At 39.6% G+C, this 19,262-nt stretch overlaps 1 protein-coding gene across 1 annotated transcript in view; it reads left to right on the top strand.

The window, feature by feature from the left end:
• The window catches only part of KLF12 (Kruppel like factor 12), a 236,016-nt gene that overhangs the window by 83,356 nt on the left and 133,398 nt on the right, over window positions 1-19,262 (top strand). The window contains exon 3 of the mRNA XM_041419918.1: window positions 4,298-4,387. Coding sequence (XP_041275852.1) covers window positions 4,298-4,387 — 90 coding nt within the window. The remainder of the gene's footprint in view (window positions 1-4,297; window positions 4,388-19,262) is intronic.

Here is a 19,262-nt window from a genome sequence, read left to right as displayed (position 1 = left end):
AATTGTTATATTTGATAAGAGATGGTAATCCTTCACTTTTCTGTTATCCCTTGAAACTAAGAGAAAAAACCAATTTCACATTTTGAAAAACTTACCTAGTCATACTATTAAAAGGTTCCACTTTACCTTGAGTGGATCGCTTCACATTTTTTGTCTTCTTGTGTTATGCTGACTCTTGCTTTGAAGAATAAATATAAATATCTGGTTTCTGTCATTTTATGCTGAGAAGAAATTACAAAGGGGGTTTAGGGGTGCCTTTGGTGGTGTCTCAAAACATGAGGTCAGTTGTGGCATCAGATCCTCTCTGGCTATTAAAAGTTTACAGAGTGATTCTCAAAATGTATGGCTTGGCCAAATGAAAAAACTTGCCTACAAAACCTTAGCACTTCTTGTGAATGGCAAATGTCATAATAGTATAATTTATAATTAAATAAACACTACAAGGTGCTGAGGGTGTTTGTATCAGGATGAGATAAGATTTGGGGAGTTTTTTCTTCCTCTAAAGTAGTGAAAAATAATTTGATTAAATTATTGCAAACGGAAAAAAGTTGCAACGGAAAGCCATCCTCATGAAGAAAATGCCAGTGATGGCTGTAGAGGTGCTGTGCTTTTTAGGAGTATGTAAGAAATGTAGGAAATGCATGTAGAAAATGCAGGCTTTTTAGGAGTGGGGGAGTCTGGTTATTAATGGACTGCCACAGCTTCTCAGAAAAGCTTGAAAGCTTATCTGTCTTGTGTAACAACTGCTCTAGTAGCAGTTGCCCATACAGACCTGGGTATGATTTGTGTTTTTAATTAATATTTCAAGGGAATAAATGTCCAAAAGTGATTAGTGGCAGGTTCCAGCGGATGGCACTGAGAAAGACAGCATTCTCTCTTTTAGGATGAGTTACTCATCCAAGAGAACAGATGTTTTGGTAAGGTCATGCAGTGTTTGGCTTGATTGTCTGCCCAGTTTAGGACCTACATCTGCTGTGCGTTTTACGAAGGTGGTAAAGGAGTCCACCAGAAGGGTTGAGGTGGGAGACTAGAAAAGGAAGGACTGTCACACAAATTAAGGTACCCTTCACCTGAGCAATTTTGGGGGCTGCAAGTTAGCTACCACAGTTAATGAAGAAAATGGGGTTGTCTGAATAATGCATTGACTCAATACATCACATCACCTGTCTCTGTCAGTGGGTCTCATGAGTGTCATCAGTTAATGTGGGCACTGGAGCAGCCTGGCCTCACTCTGGTATGGATGCTCCATCTGCTTGCCTGACCTTGAAGGCTCCTGGAAGAGCTCAATTCGTATCTCCAGCCTCAGTGGGAGTACTCAAGCCCCTTTGCCTTAGGTGACAGCCCACTCTGTGCAAACCTCAGCAATTATACCTGGTTTGCTGCATGGCTTTGAACATACTGTGGTACAAGCACTGGTTATGGCAGGAAGAACACCATTTGGAAGGATCAGCTCTCTGGGTGACTTTGGTCTGAATTTGTTGTGCCTGTGATCACACATAGACTGGATCTACTCGGCAGTGGCCTCTGAGGATGTGTCACACAACGTACTTCAAGTTATAAATGCAGAAGAGATCAAATAGTTTGGAAACAATTTACTCCTGTGATTATTGCTCCTGTGAATTATAAATTACCCGAAAGGCAGAGCTGTTCGCAGCCAGAGTATTTGCTCTTCAGACCTGCACTCGAAAGGCTGCTTTTAAGAAATAAGATTTTTGGAGAACAAAAGGAGAAGCGAACACAGTGAAAATTTAGTTAAATGTAAATGTGTTAAATGGTACATGAACTAGTCAGGTTTTCATGATTTATCAGTTTTAAACTTCAAAGGCTCTGTTTAGCTTGCATTTTTAAAACTAATGAGTTTATCACAGCCAGTGGGGAAAAAATGGTTCAAGTATATCAGCTGTAAATTGGTACAAAGCACTAAAAGGGACATTAGCCTCTAATCAGATTCTAACAGTTCATTAAACCTGCCTTTCCTCCATGGTACTTTGTCTTCCCCCCTCCTTCTGCCTGTGCCTCCTGTGTAAGCCAGCCTCGTCCCTTTGCTCAGGCGGGTAAAACTTCCTCAGGGACACGGTGCAGCATCAGCCATCCTTCTTTGTCTATGAGCTAAACAGCCTAAGGGATGTTTGATGATGGTGTATTCCTGATCTTGCTGTAAAATTCAACTGTGCTGCCTATAAATCAAGAAAGCAGAGGGACCTCTCAACTTGCAAAATAGGCACTGGGGGAGCCAGGAATGCCATGCTGGCTTCTGCTCTTTATCCACCTCAAACCACATCCAAACTGATGGGGCTCAGTGACACCTGAGATCTGCTGCTAATAAGTAAACAGGGCAGGGCCCTTGCTGGGGAGAAAGATGCAAAGCCAGGCACAGTTTCATCCAGCTCCTTTGTGGCATCAGAGATCCTTCTTTCCTGCATTTTTTCTACCTCATGCCTCAAACACTGAATAAAGATCAAGGTGCACAAAATAATTTGCTCAGCAAACATAGGAGAAACTTGTTTTTCTTCCTCTTCCTGTTGTGTCAACCTTTAAAAGTACAGTAGGTGCACAGCCGTAGCATAGCATGGAGTGAGACACGTCAATAGCTTGACTGGTTTCCATTCTCACATGTTTGAATGCAGAGGTGTTCTGCTGAAAATTACTTGTTCAATCTGAAATTTCATAACTAAACATTTAGAGCTTGTTGTGAATGATCTAAATCTACTTTTAAAGGAAGGCAATAGAGATTGCACTTGCTTATCTGCTTCACCATCAAGCTTCTTCCAGTCCTGTAGTAAGTAAGCACCACAGCTCTGGGTGCTAAAATACACAGGACTTAAAGTGGGGGTGACAGGAATTTTAAGCAGGTAATTTGCTCTGTTTTTGGCAGCATGCTGGGCCTATCAATTTCAATTTTCAACATGTTCTTTAAATGACAATAAAGGAGTATACAAAAAATAAACAGTTTCTGCAGTATTTATATCCTGGAAAGTGGAAGTCCTGGGATGAGGTTTATTGATTGGAAAAAAAAGAAAATGTTTAAATTAGTTTAAGTTTTTGAAAAGTACTTTGGAAGCTCCATTCCCATAGACCATTTTCCTTAGGCTTCCACTGAAGCAACCATGATAAGAAACAAGACTATGAATGCATTCCTTATGACTAATGGCACCACACAGTGCTGAATGAACTGCTGCCTGTGAAACACAGGGACAATGTTTTTTTTTCCATTCTCATGCAGTTAGAGGACTATGAGGTACCAGAGCAGAGGTGAGTTTCCAGTCTAGAGTCTTCCAGACAGGGCTGCAGATTAATAACTGCTTGTGAATAAGTCACTTGTAAGTGAAGTGTGCTCCAGTTACATTATTTGAAAAATGGGTGTGATGTCTCCACATTTCTTTAGCACTGACCAAGGTGTCTGGATTTGTAAGCTCACATGCTAGCTTGAAGGATATAATGTTTTTATCCTCTCCATGGTGTCCAGACTAAATGGCAGCTGAAGACACTTGCTTTCAAACACCGGCCTTGAGCCTTGGCTGGCGTAGAAAATTGATTCAGTTGAGGTACTGTTTGAATTGAAGGCACAAGAGGATTTTTTTGTATGTCCTCATAAACTGCTCCAGTAACAGCAGGAATGTTGATTCAGAGAACCAAAGTTCTGCAAATCCTCCTTCAGCTTGAAGCTCTCAGCATATGGTGCCCATAACTACATGGACAGTGCCTGTTTTTAACTTGCTTTTTATCTCTCTCAGAGATTATTTTTTTGTCTCAGAGGTGTGTGGAGATTTTCATTAGCAAATGCTGATAACTTTATAAGACGATAAGAAATTTGAGCAATTATGTATTAATTTATAATGTGTATGGATACAGGCCTTCACTGTAACTTCTCTCCATATAAGCTTTCTCTACCAGAAGTGCAAGTGTTTTGACTGAAATCAACTATACCTAAGCATACTGCCAAAACCTTCAAACTCTTTGACACCACTGCTTTTCTTTTCAGTTCTAAAGCAAGGAATTAATATACGTGTACCTGTGTAATTAATTTCAAATTACAAAATAGTATTGGAGATTATTTTTCCTTGTTGCTTACAAAGACTTAGTTCTCATTTAAGGATAACTGAAAGTGTGATTTACTGTTTTAGCAGAAGTAGTAACTTGGCAGCTACTCCTTGAAATTACTATTACATCCTCCTCGTTAACTTCATTTCCGCTGAAAGAAACATACTTCTACAGTATTGTAGAACTTAAACCAGTGAATTGAAACAAGTGGTTTTTTTCATAATTTTTTGATTAACCTTGTCCTTTTTTGCCTTAGGACATCAGCGCCTTTGAGAACAGAATGTTAATGCTTGATGGGATGCCGGCAGTCAGAGTCAAAACAGAGCTGCTGGAATCTGAGCAAGGGGTAAGCAGAGGTTTGTGTGACCTCACTCTGGTAACCCTTCCCCAGCTTCTCTGTGGTTAGCTGTCCCTCCCATTTTCTTTTCTATGTTTTTCTTTATTTCCTCTGTTCTGGAGCATATTTTCTTGGGACTTGTACTGGTAAGCGTCTAGTCTGATCTGCTAAGAGCACACAACAAAACTCTGCAGAAGACTTACTGAAATCATCTGGGATAGCTGAGATGCTGTTGGTGTAATTTTACACCTATTGAAAAAAGGTGCAGTTTAATTTAAAAAAAAGGAAAAGGGAATAGATTTCAGTAAATAAAACCATATGTCTGGAAAGTCCATATATGTATGTATGTGTCTTTGCTATTCTGCCTTCTTGGGATATTTGCCTTACTGCAATTGTTTCATCCTTTATATGCTCCTCCTGCTCCATTTTCTGTTTGTGGAAACCTGCTCTCTCTCCGGTGAAATGCACTTGTTTATCATTAAGATAAGAGGACTAAAGGTGGTATCACGTCAGCTGCTGGATGTGGTATAGATCATGAATTGGATTTTGATTTTTTTTTATGCCGAACTTGGTGTCAGAGTGATAGCTTTTAGGAAGATGGGAGGGTATTTTCTTGTGTATGTGGTATCAATGATTGTAGGTAGATTACAGCAAGGATATCTGTTTTAATGGATTTTTTGTTATCATGAACCTTTGTTTCCTTGTGTACATGATATGTTATTCCAAAGAATCCAAGGGATTTTACTAATCTGAAGACAGATGCCTTCAACAAGCAGCCTAATAGAAGCAGCAATGCTATTGCCTTGTAGGGATGGGCTTTTGTCTAATTCTGCTTGGCTTTTTCCCTTTCTGCTATTTTCTCAGTTATTTAATTGAGAATTTGAATTATATGGAAAATAGGGAATTAACTTTCAGGATTACTTAATTTGAAATACTTGAAAGGAAATACCAGTTATTCAGGGTGTTTTTGAGGCTTCAAGTTTGAGAGGAAGAAAAAGGTTGGCATTTAATTGAGTTTTTTTCTTCTCACCTTTGCCTTCTTAAGAGCAAGTACCCTCAGAAATTACTCCAATGTAGTTTGTGGGAATGTAAAAATTGAACTGTTTTGTGAGCCGCAATGATGAAAAGACAGATCCATTAATTTTTAATACCTCCTGGATGCTTTGCATTATGTCTTTTTATGTAGCAGAGAAGTTTCTATAGTGTTCAGAAGACAAAGGTTCCATTACCATATACCTTCGTTCAGTGTAAAATAAATTCTGTGCATGATACATATACATATTGCTGGGTCCTTCATGAGGAGTACTTCCTTTAGCAAAGCATGAGTTGTTTCTGGAAGACCTACTTGGTGTCTTAGGAACTGGAAGGAAATGAATAATTTATATAATTTTTTAATTTCCTTAGAGTTTTTAAATAAAATTTTATGGACTTCTGTATAAGCAGAAAATGATGTCACTTTTTCCCCCAGTGACTGAGCCATTGGACAAAGAGCTCTTTTGATTTGGAATTTTATGCACTTCAGTACTAATTAAGTAGTGTCTGGTCAAGAGTCTCTGGCACCTTTATGATTCTTCATTAGGGAGCAATCGATAAATACAAAGTGAATTCTCCAGTTCACTAACAGAGGAGCTGGCCATTAGGATGGCAATTTTCCAGCAAACAGCTTTAACTCTAAACAGAGCTGGTTGAAACAGATGTTTGGCATGTACTTTGGAGACTGCTTTGAGTATGTAGATGTTGGTATGCATAACAGGGACAAGTGTTTGAAGGATGTGATTACCAAAACCAGCCCGTGGAGCTGTTTGAGAAGATGAATATCATAACTGGGAAGCATGGAGTGGGAACTGAAGTGTGATCCAAGTAGTAGGAGTTTGAAATTGTCATGTCTGTCTGTGTTGTTACAGTGCCCAAAGTCCCTAGAGTTGCACCTCCATCACAGCATATGTATGACTTCTACTTGAAACTTTGGGAACTAAAATGGCATTTTGAGTCTTCTGAGCTTAATGGCCAAACCTTCATCACTTAGGAGCTGAACACCAGACAAACTCTTCCAAAACTCAGAGGAAGACATTTGGGTTTTTTGCTTTTCTGGCTTGGTGTCAGCTGTTGGCTCTAGATTTGCTCTACGTCTGCAAGGGCAAAAGTGAGACATGGGCTAGGGGTTATGTAAAAAAGGTTTCATCTGTGGTTGGAGAATCATGAAGGAAATACTAGTTGTGGAGGAGTGAAACCAACAGCGTCTGGAGCACCTTGACCAGGATAGTGAGCATTGCTCTATCAGACCAGAGAACACTGGGTTCAACACGGAGTTGTCATGCTTTACCCATGAGGCTTTAGGGTGCTATTGTCTCAGAAATTCTACAGGACCACTTTGAGTTGTCTCCTGTTTAAGTCTGAGCCCATATTTCAAATAAACATCTTCTTAATTTAAAAGATACTTTTCTGCAGGACACATGAATATGTCATAGAGAAAATGTGTTTTCTCTGTAGTTGTGCCTTGGATAACTCTACCTTGTGATTCATGGCCTCCAAGGTGGGCTTCACACACAGGACCTTGCTGGGGGAGTTTGGGTGTTGTCTGGCCATTTATGAGTGCCGGACTGTGTTGCACACTCAGCTGATTCTCCCCTTGACCTATTTACTAAAGAAGTAGAAAATACCCAGCTTAGAATTAAAAGTGAAAAATTATCATTCCAATACCTGGACAACATGGAAGTAAAAAAAGCTCAGATAGAAGGAACATTCCCACCTACAGCACCAAAATGAAAGTACAATTGAAAAAAAACAGTTTTTATAGAAGCAACACCAGCTTTTAACCTTGAGTTACTTTTTCACTTACTTTTTGTGACATACAGTTGCAGTGAAAAATGCACCATGTGGCCACGTGCATTTCATTCATAAGAAATTCATCTTCCCTGTACTGCTCTGGGCAACTTGGTCTTCAGGTTGTCTCTTGACTATGTATGGTGGTAGTAGAAGTCATGCATGATGTAGATGAGAACCAAGACAGAGAAGATACTAGCAGTTCTTCCTGTATTTGGATACCAAGCTAGGCAATCAATTCATTGTATTCCCCTTTTTTTTTGTTTTAATTTGGAGACTTCAGTGTTTTGCAAAAGAGGTTAAGTATAATGTAAGGTTCTTCTCTACCGTTTGTGCATGAGCTCCAAGCTCTTTAAACTTTTGTATTACGTGTTTTGTTTTGTTTCATTATTTCCTCTGTGTCTTTTGCTGTATTTGGGTGCTCTGTCCAAACCTGGTCTGATACCACTGAAAAGTTTAAGTAGTTTTCTTAAAAAGTAGTCTCAGCCTTTACAATGCACAAGTGTTACTTATCTAGAGCAAGTGAAGGTGAGTTTAAAATGCAACACTGCAGAAGGAATAAAAAAAGAAAGTGTAGTCCAGCTGAGATTTTAGGGTAGCCCTGGGAGAATGAAACTGTGTGAGGTACTCCCAGCTGCAAAGCAGCCCAGTCTCAGCTGAGTCTGAAAGGAAATTGAAGCTGACATTTCAGCTATGCCCCATCCTTGGAGCCTGTGACTGTAGAAGAGGTGAGCAAGACAGGGCTCTGGAGCTGCAGCCTGTGTTGGTGTAGTGAAGACAAACCTTTACCAACCCAAATTTAAGACATTGAGTGTGAAGTTAGATCATTGTGGGAGAATAGGATTTAAGCAGTCTGTAAGGATGACATGCCTTAGGAGATAGAGGTAACTAGTCAGTTTTGGAACAAAGAGGTACTTACAAGGGAAATTGATTTTCTCTTTGCTTTGGAAAAAGTTAAAAAAGTTCTGCATTGTTTTGTTGTCACCAATTTAGAGTAGTTTAATGCTTTTTAGAAGGCCGTCAGCATTAGCAAGAACACATGCTTATTTTTCCAGTGAGCTACTGTCCTTAATTTTGCACAGGAGATTTAATGCAGTCAATTGTTTGATGCTTCAGGAAGACACAGTGCTGCTTTAATGACTTTATCACAAATGAAAAGAAGACACTACATGAAAGATATCGCATCGCCCTTTAACAAGGCTTCATTATTATCTCCCCTACTGTGGAACAGGAGCTAGCATTGCTAATAAATTGAGAGAATTACTTTAGAAATATGAATTTGCTTATCATTTAATATCCTCCAGTGACCTACAACTTTAGATCTTTTGGGCTGCAGTAAAATCTTTCTCAGTTACCAGCTTCCAAAAAGGCTATGAAGAAGAAGGTTGTCCCTCCCCATGAGGCTGAAGGTAGGGTACTTCAGAAGGAAAAAAAAAAAAAATTTCAGTCTTTGTTTGTGTCAAAAACTATTCTGGAAATATTTCACTATTGTGAAAATGCATGGAAGCTGGATTAATGTATTGGTAATAAAGACTGGGTGGAGAATTTATTAGGTGGTGGCTACTGTTAAGAAGTTAGCGTGAATAGTGTTGACTGGCTTCAGTGTGGAGTTTGAAAATCCTGCTAGTCATTGCAGAATGTGGCCCAGTTTCTAAAAACTGGTAAATGTGTGCAACTTAGTGTTCAGTTGCACTTTTTTAAGTATTTGCTGACTTGTGCCGTAAGCTGTTGTTAAAAGAAGATATGAATGTGGGACTTAGATTCCACAATCAATCTTCAAATACAGAGAATGATGACTGCTAATTATCATCAGTCTTTTTGTTTCCAGATCTGCAGTCTCATCTGTTCCTTTGCCTACATTTTGTTCTCTCAAATCATCACTGGAGGATTATATATCTTACTCTGAAGTGCCCTCCTAATTCTTCTTGATCTGTCTACATTCTAATCACTTATCATTACTGAATTATGAAAAGAAATTATTAAAATGACAAAACCCTTTAATAAGCCAATATTGTTCTGTATCTTTCATAGCCAGCCAAATTTATCTTCCTGTCTCTGAAGAATGCCATCCATCCTTATGTTGTTATATACATAAATATGTTTTACCTCAGCCTGGGTAATACTGACATAAATCTCTTATTTTTAAAGATTTACAAAAATACCTATTTGCATTCAGTTGAGAATGGTCTCAGTAACAAAACTTACTCCATGACTATATGGGGAATTGTTTCGCAGTGATTCATTCAGCTTGGGTACATTCTTTGTATTAGTAGAAGAAAGAGCGCTTCTAATATTTGCTATTGTTGTTTGTGAGTTTCTGCTTTATTCAATTACTTATTTGTTTTCTGAATAACTTAATGTTTAGTATGATTGATTTGGGGAAACAGGATGTGTATGGACAGTGCACGTGTATTGATCTCTTCTGCAAAGAAAGCCCTTCTTGCTTTCTGTTGGTTCTTTTCACCTTGCAATTGGCATCACTTCAGGGAGTTATGAAGTGTTAGAATCACAGCTGGTGCAATTCATTGGTTGCTTTGCAGTGCCATAAATGTGGAATAGTCTTCAGAAAGAGGTCAAGATCTGACTCCAGATCCAGTAAGGACTTAACCTCCAGGGCACAATGCAAAGCCCTGTGAGATGTACCTAAGAGATACGTTTCCTGAGCACAGCCGAAGGTTAAGCTTGCAGCCCAGAAGGGTGCAAGTCACATCCCAGAAGGGTTATGCCAGTTGGATTAATTAAGTCAAATCAAGCATCACTAGCTGATGAGTACTGTTTCACATTGAGTGGAAACTTGTATGAAGAAAAAAAGGTAGCCAACTCTTACATCTTTGCTGTTATCCTAGCATTCTTGCTCAATCCGTTGCCAGTGACTCAATGACACTGGGGAATGTAGCGTCAGCTGATCACTGGTCCAAGACAAACCTACCCAGAGGGAGAAAGGGAATGGTTGTATATGTCTTGCAAGTCATACTTGCATGTGAAGTCATGGATATCCTCTGTTATATGGAGATGGGGAGAGTGGGAGAAAGATCATGGGTGCTGCTTTTGATTACAGCTGGTGACCTGTATCTAGAACTACATCCTGAGACATCTTTGCTACTTCTGGGACCCCAGCTGCCCACTTCTGGCATGTTTCTGCAGTGCTGCATTACCAAACACTGAACCTTTTCAGTGTTTCATGTTTCTTATTCCTTCTGAAGTCAGCTCATGTGTAGGGAGCCAAGGGGTTTTGTCATGGATGTAGGTGTGGTTTCCTTTTTCATTTCTTTTTTTTTTTTTTTTTTTTTTTTCTCCCCAGGAATCAGACTCAGAAATGTAATAGAAAGGTAACAGATTTAAGACTAACAGGAAATGATAGCTTAACCAGCTCAGCATGCTTGCCAGGCAGGTTTTTGCCAAGTTTGCAGACTAAAAGTGCGGGTGGGGTTGTAAGATGTATGATGCTGTCTGAAATTCACACCAAGTGAAGTATCCCAGATCCTTTGAGACTTAATTTACTGACTGCTGTCTGCCATTGCTTTCCTTTCCTAGGCAGCTGAGTTGACTGTTACAGAGCACAGCAGGGAATGTGCTCCTTATTCTGTCTGGTATTGTTTGTTCTACGTATGGTAGGAACAGGGGGATTTTCACTTGTGGGCGAAAACTTCATTGTGTGAGGCATTGTTCTGATAAAGGGTGGTCCCAGGGTATCTAGGTTTACTTAATCAGAAGTTTAGACTTTTAATGGTGTTCTTCAGATATTAGTGGCTGTGCTTATTAGGAATTCAGCAGCAAGTGTAAAGGAGTGAAGCAGAGGAAGACCTCTGCTCCAAACAACGTGTGTTTAGCCAACAGTGCCATGCCCAATAGATTTCCTATGTCTACAGTAATAGAAAGGCAGCAATAAGATGGTTTCAATTATCAGAAATTTAGATTTTTATGAAGAACTATTTGGTAGAGGAGAAGGATAATTGTCTGCCAAGACTGGAGAAAGTTTCATAGAGAATGTGGGATGTTACCCAGAAACTAACATAGCTTAATATTGTTACAGTTACATAGCAAAAACACAGTTACAGAATATATCATGTTAGATACATAAATTGATATTTTTTTATGTGCTTATATGGATTAGAAAAGTAATGTTGCCTTTGAGAGAAGAAAAGTTGACCCTTTGATTGGAGTGTATTGCTGAAGTTCATTGCAATATTATAGTTTGGTTGCCTTCTTTCCCCAGTCAACTATTTTGTGAGCTCACCTTCCAGCCAGTCTGCCTTTTTGATCATGTATGACCTCTCAGCTTGCACTGCTACCAGAGCTTATGATGGGAGTCTCCCGGAAGATTTATTCAGCTGAGAAACTGGACACAAAGAAAAACAAGCATGGCATATACAAGCTGTATATCTGTGGTTACTGTGAATTCCTAAATCTACGTTTTGGATTGAAAATAGATTCCTTTATCAAGATGTGAAAGGTCAGCATTTCCATTACTGCACTGAAGAAGTCACTGAAAATGGTTTTAAAAAAAACATAAGAATGACTTTAACCATCCAAATATCTACAATTAATGTGACTCCCCCTGATGTCCAAAGTTCCCATGACGCTTGTGTGTGCTCCATTTCTTTCTCTTTGGGGAATCCAATATTGACAGTTTAACTGTAATTGTGATTGAGCTTGCAATCCTAATTGAGGAACCAGTGAGGTACAGATTTTTGCTTTTATGCATTATGCCAGAAGGGTATTAACACTGTAGTCATGGGAGCTGGTATACAGTACTGTATAAAATCCTGTTGCATCTCTGCCTTGAAAGTCATCACAGGTCTGTGTTGTTTCATGTCACAGTGCAGTGGAATTCTAAGATACAGCAATGAGCATTTTAGACTTCATGTGTGAAACTATTATTGGCATATGAAAAATAGTTACTCTTCTTGTCTGGTAACTTGCCTCGTTGGGCATCTGAAGTTTGTTTCAGGCTGCAGTGGAAGGGAAATTCAATAGGTTACAAGTGTACTTAACCCCTCTGTTCATATTAAGAAACTGATGAAGGTGAGTTAGATAATCCCGCTTTTCTTAAAAGAAATGGAATTACCTCTTGTTTAGCTCTGTCTATGATTATATATATGCATGAGTTGTGCTGGCCTGCTGATGCATGCCAACTTTGGGGGTCCAGAGCCCTTGATTAAAAATGTTTTCCATTGAAATGTCTCTGTGAAATAATTGTTACTCACAAAATCTTTAAGCTGCTTAGTGAGGAGAAAAGTTAGTCACTAGGTTTCATTTTGTTCTACTCACAGATGAGTTTAGTGGAATTTTTTTGTTTGTTTTAATGCTCATTAGAGTAGTCGGTTCATTATGACAGTCTATATTTTGCTCACCGGGGCATGTTGGTATATTCAAAGTAGAAATGAGATGGAAGTGACTGGGCTCTTGTCCATTCCCTTTGCTTTGACTTCAGTAAAGTGAAATCTTCTCTCTTCCTGGTTCTCAGTTTGGTAATTGCGATACTCTATTTCTTCAAGGACTCTTGAAGTGAGAAGTGTTGTGTAAGTGTGCATTGTTAGTGTATTGTATAGTGGCTAGCCTAAGAAAAATAAACATAAGCCAACATAACTCAGTAATTTTCAATATCATGAACACTTCAGCATCATGAGACAATTATGTTATGAAAGTACCAAAATTATTTTAATCCTTGCTGTTCATTATGAGAAAGGATTACTTCTACTTTTCTCTTGTTCATTGATGTTCTGTTAGCTTTTCTTTTCTGTTGGAGGTTGTCTTATAAGTACTCTTTTTGATGTATATTTTACTCTTGTTCTGTATCCTGCTGGGGAAGTACTGAAAGAGCTGTATATATTTTTTAGCATCATTGGCTTTTTTCCTTATTTCTGCCTGTGGAGATAAGTCCTTACATAAATTACTGTAAGGTTTCTCTTTTCTTTAATTTTTTTATTTGTTTTGGGGGTTTTTTTGTTTAGTTTTTAAATTCTCTTCACAATATCCTCACTCTCCTCTCCACAACCCCACCCTGTTTCACATTGTGAGGATGAGTATTTAACAAACTGTTATTTAGGGGGGGCATCTGTTTTCAGATGTCCTTTTACAGATGTTGTTATTGCTTGCTTTCATTGCTTACATACCAGGAAACTATAGGAACCACAGGCAGAAAAAAACAGCAGCAACCAAAGGTGGTGTTTGTCCTTCCCTGCTGGCACAGGCCACTGCTCATGCTTCCTATTGCCCAAGGATGGAGTCGAAGCAGACAAGTGTGGTAAGACCCAGCTCATTGGGGTGGGCAGGGAACAAGGAGAGGAGGAGAGGTGCTGAGGATGCAGTGGAGGGGGAGGACAGGTGATCTTCCCAGGCAAAGCTTGTTCATGGAAAGGACTGTGTTAGATTAGCCCGCTCAGCCCTGTCTCCTCCAAATTGCCTCCATTCCCCTGGTGCCTGGGGGGAACACCAGCCACGCAGATGTCACATGCACCCTGCCTCCTTTGTCTCTGTTGGTGTTTGTAGCTTGTTTCCTACTTTCATGATATACACTAGAGATTGATACGTTGAAAGAATGCAAACATCAGAAAGCTTAACAAAGTCTTACAAAATCAGGGCGACACATGATATACACTAGAGATTGATAGTGATTCTGAGATGCTGACTTTGATCTTCCTCTATGATGCTCTGTGTGGAGCTTATGCCATTGCAGTGAGGGAGTTACTGGAAATTCTGTAGCAGTCATATCAGTTTGTCCTTGGAAGACAGCAGCATCACCCTCTCCTGTATGTGTTACAGATAGGCTTGATTATGTTTTCAGTATTGTAGGTGCCCTTCCATGACATTTTCTGCTTTCTTTGATAGCTTTTTTTCCTGTTTCTGGGACCTTTCACATGGTAGATGAAGGTGCTGCAAGCTGTGCCCTGTTTCAGCCATGAACCCACATTTTTCTTGTTCATCCTTGTATTGCTGATGTAGTGGTAGAAGTTCTTGTTGCCTTTGTTCTCTACAAGTCTGAAGTCCAGCTGGGCTTTGGCTTTCCCAAAACCACCCATGTGTTCCTGTGTGATATTTGGTGTTCATCCTTTTCTTGCTCTTCCTGCTATACTGCCTTTTTGTACTGGAGCTCCTTCATGTGTTTCATGTCTCCCAAACCGGTGTCCTAATTCTTCTTGCTTTTCTGAGTGGTTATATGTACTAGTGTTGTACTTTGATCTCCTTAGAGACCTTCCAGTACTCCTGTGCTGTTTGACCCTTTTAGAGGTATCTCCCATGAGATCCCACTTAGTTCCCTGACAACTTCTACTCTCCTCTAGCTGGGAGTGTAGATTGACTGGGACTCGGTGTTTGTTAGTACCTTGCTTTCTCCACTCTCCTCTGGAACTCCATTGCATAGAGGTCATCACACCCACTGATTACCACAGCCCTGCTTGTTCTTTTTTCCACACATACAGTGGTCATTTTGGTTTTGTCCGTATGGGATGTTACAAGAATGCAGGAGTGATCACAGTGAACCTAATGAGAGGTTCTTTTTACACATACAATGGCAGCTGTTGTCATGAACCTCCAGAAAGCACAGGCAAAAAGCAAGCATATAGCAACAGTGCCCTGGTACACCAGTGTGCAGCTGTACCTGTACCTGTCAGTGTGCAGCTGGGGGCCACATGAGCAGAAGATGATGTTTAGTATTGCAAGTTTTCACTGCTCTTTGAGCTCCATGGAGATTCTCCTGATAACCAGAGGCTGTGGTGTAAGTTTTGACCTGTGTGTTCCACCTGCCTACTGCCATCCTTAGACTGCAGTAGGAGCTGAAGATGTAGTGATATAAACAGTGGTGGCAGTGAGTGCATTTCCTGTAACACTCCCGATTTATTTTCCCTTTACTTACAGTAGAACAGAACTGTGGATTTCTGGAGAGTCCATATAATGAGGTGTCTGGGGAGGGTAGAAGCTATGCTTTTGAAAACAAAAGACTTCAGGTTTTCTTCCTTCAGCTGCTGGGTATTGTGGAACAATGCTCTGTGACAACTTCATGGTCCTATAACTTATGTTTAATAGAGTACTTAGGGTTTTTATACTAATATGTTGTTCTGTTGTTGAGTAAAAAGCAATAAAAAGTAGTAATGTTATTGACAGCTGTCAACAAAAAAACTACTGGTGGAAGTAGTACTGGTCTGGTCCATTATTTATATGGCAGAACAGCAGTTTGGAAGCTCCTGTCCACTGTTAACTCCTCTGAGGTTGTGGCAGTGCAGAGATGTGCTCTAAGCTTCTAAGCTAGGAAAAAAAAAAAAAGGAAAAACTGAAACATGTTTAGGAGTTTTTCTTCTCTAAATTCAGGTTTTTTTAAAGATCCAAGTTAAGATGTAGGTATAGACTGATTAAAATGTTAGATCTGCAACATCCACAGTTCTGTGTGATCTGCAGGTTAAAACATGCTGTGCAAACATGGCGCAGAAAACATTATTGATTTTCATTACAGAAAACTTGTAAAATAGAATAGAGAAATAGAAAAGAAGCCAAAACAGTCTCGTTGGCTTCTGAATAGTATTCGTTTTACAAAATAAGCTAAAAATATAGAGTGAAATATTACTTATGTTTGGTCTTGGAAAACAGTTTATAGTTTGGTTTATTGGAACTTCTTTCCTTTGTTGCTGTACATGTTAGTTTTCATGAATGGATTTAGACTGAATTACTTGAAATATGCTTTATGTTTTTCGCTGAATAACCATTCATAGTATTGATGGGATAAAGAGTCAGTTTAAGACAACTGTTAACATAAAATAAGTATGTAAGTTGTTAGTACTGAATACTCAAATATTAATTTATTCTTACGTTAAAATTCCAAAAATACTTCTAGTCTAAAAAGAGGTCACCTTGAGTTTCATAACAATTTTACTGTGTAGATTGTGACCTTACTGTTGTCAGAAAGAAGAACAAGTATTTCTTAAAGGCTAAATATTAAAATAACTGCCTGCTCTAAAAATTTGGTAGGTTACATGGATTGCGGAGAGAAACTTGCAGCTTCTGTTCAATTGCTATTTGCAAGTTTGTCTGCAAACTCCAAGCTGAAAAGAAACAAAACGGTACTCAAAGTATCATAGAGTCATTAAGGTTGGAAAAGACCTCCATGATCAAATCCAGTCCCACCAAGTGCATGAGACCATTTCTTAAGGTGCCACGTTTACTTGTTTTTTGAACAGTTCAAGGGATAGTGACTCCACCACTTCCCTGGGGATCCTGTACCAATGCTTAACCAGTTTCAGTGAACACGTTCTTCCTAATGTGCAGCCTGATAAAGTAAATCCAGATCACACATACAGAGTATGAAATATCTGGTCTGCATGCTGTGGGCTTGTTTTTGGAAGATACTGAATATTAAGCATTCAGCAGAGAAGGTAAGTATCTGCTTGGCTTTTAGGAACTGGAGGAGATCTGTTACTTACTCGTGGCACTGACTCAGGGCCAGGGTGTACCATGCAGGAACCTTACGTCTATAAAAGCTTCTGCCATAATCTCTAGAAATCTGTAACAGTCTTTAAAATAATTGGAAGAAATAAATTGGATTAAATGTCCTTGCATTTTCAGGCAGAGTAATGAGCATGTTAGGTGATACATTACTGACATGATGCTTGTTCTTAGTTTTGTTTAAACCCTGCTGTTAAGCTAATATGCAGTACATTTACAACAAGGAAAGTTTTTGTGAAGTTGTGAACTTTAACTATTCTTTATGGACTAATTTTATTCATATCAAGTGCTGGGATGAAGTGTGTATGAGAGGGTTTATTGTTGATTATGTACTCTGATTTTTTAATGTGTTCCTTGCCTTCACTCAAAGGATCTCTAAAGCCATATAATCTCTAAAAAGATAAATGTTTTTGTTGTTATCCATCAGTTAGTGGTGGGTACAAATTACATCAGCAAATGTAGTTGGAGTGCATCCTCTGATAAGCTAACTTTCTGTTTTAAAATATCATAATAACATTAGATAAATTTGCCTTACTCATTTTAAAGTAAGGGAAAATATCTTTTACCCTCTAAAACATGGATGATGTAGGTCAGTTACCAAGCCTTGACCATGTCTCTGGTGTGTTTAGGAGTTGCTCTTTACACTGAGTGTATTCCTTAACTGCAGCTCCTCACATAATGTCATTGCCAGAGAACACAACGACTGTGCACACCCATGGATGCCAGATGCAATTCAAATAAAAGCCCATGTGAAGGAGTATGGTATAGGCAGTAATGGCATGAAAGGGTGAAGAGGAATCAGTGAAGCTCTCAGTTCTCAGGAACTGAAAGTAGGCACAGGGATAGAAATTCGTGGTGGGAATATGTTGCTATGCCAACCAAGTAATTTCTCTAACAGGAGGAAACTGGTAATGAATAACTGCTGAGTGGGAACTTTAAGAGAAAAACATGCTCTGTGGAAAACCAAAAGGTTACATTTTTGATAATCGACCTTCACCATTCCCCCTATGAAATTCTGCACTGGCAATCTGTCTGTCGGAGCTTCCTGCTGTCCTGTACCAGACCCTGCTGTGCCTATCTGCTAATATGGGAAGTGTCTGCCTGCGGTGTGGTGATGGGTACCAGTCCTGAGCCCGTGCTGCATGCTGACCCGAGCCCTTTGTGAATCATTTCTCAAGCAGCTGTGAAAGCCAGATGTGGGTTTCACCAGTCTGTCTCCCTTAGTAGCTGTTTTGGGTGTTCCCTTAAATCATTGACTAGCATATTTACTTTTTGTCTTCCCTATTTTTTCTGACATAATGTGAAAACTCTGCAGAGAACCAGCATCTTTAAAAAATACTTATTTCTAAACCCTGATACTCCTTGTGTTCTGGAACTTGGACATGTGTTATTCATGTTTTGTCTGTAGCTTTTTATAGCCTTCTGATTTTATAAAAGGAGGAACAAAAAAAGACATTGAAACTTTATCTAAAATGTTGATTTTTTATTTTGTCTTGAGTTATTGCAGGAGAATTTAATAGTGCAAGGCACTTGCATTGCTTTGCCTCCAGTGCCCTTAAAGCAGTGTTCAGCTTGCGCTGTGATCTGTGTTTAGGGAGTACTCGTGCTATGATAGAGTACTTTGTGCACTTAGGATGGTATGAGCCACCTCTGGGATCAGGACAAGCCAGATAAGTTAGTAGGGGGTATCTCTGGATGAATTTGCCCCTGTTGAGATCTGAGCTGCTGCAGCTAGGCTGCTGCTGGTCCCTGTCATGGCCAGGTATCATGGAATCATAGCATGATTTGGGTTGGAAGGGACCTTAAAGAACATTTCGTTCCAGCCCTCTGACACGGGCAGGGATACCTTCCACTAGATCAGGTTCCTCAAAGCCTTTTGCAACTTGGCCTGGAACAAATAGCTGTGCTGTCCACCTTGTGTGGATGGCTTGTGCTTCTGTGCTCTGTGCTGCCTTCTCTCAGTTCCCTTCTTCTGTTGCGTACACACAAATCTCTGCTTTCTGTGCTTTTTTTTTAAATTATGACCTCTGCTTTTTTGGGCATGGTTCAAGGACTGCTTACCGGCCTTAACAAGATTTAATACTCCTTGTAGTAGTAGCCTTACTATTAGTTGTAGTGAAGGCTAGGTCAGACATTTAAAGAAGTTGTCCCATCCTTTGTTCTTCCCACCTCTTTCCTTCCCCAACTCCTCAGCTGCCGTTCCTGAACTGATGCTAGTAACTGCGGGATTGCTTAGTGAGCCAGTTCAGCCTGACAATCTGACATAAAAGTAGCTTGGAGGGAGGGCGTGAAAAACCCAACAGAATTTTGACTTTCTTAGCAAATAGACTTAGACTTTTGGCAAATGCCAAAGTAGTCTCAAAGCAGAAGGAATGTGCAGTGAAGGGGAAGAGTGACAGCACATGCTTGGCTATGTGCTACCCTAATTCATGGCTCATGCTCTTAGTCATGCCATGTGGATGAAATGCTGCTAGGGCTTTGCTTTTGCAATTTGCAGGTGCTAAGTGACTGAACAAGGAAGGCATTTTGACTCCAGCAAAAGACAGCTAAGTGACATGACATGAAAGAATAGAGCTGCCTGACAGCACAGTCTGTGCTTGTTAGGGTAATACGGAGATTTCCCTAC

Source organism: Onychostruthus taczanowskii, unplaced genomic scaffold (genome assembly GCF_017590055.1).
Source record: "Onychostruthus taczanowskii isolate IOZ18803 unplaced genomic scaffold, ASM1759005v1 scaffold62, whole genome shotgun sequence".
NCBI lineage: Eukaryota > Metazoa > Chordata > Aves > Passeriformes > Passeridae > Onychostruthus > Onychostruthus taczanowskii.
Note: the sequence above shows the minus strand (reverse complement) of the source record. Positions and strands in the feature narration are given on the sequence as shown.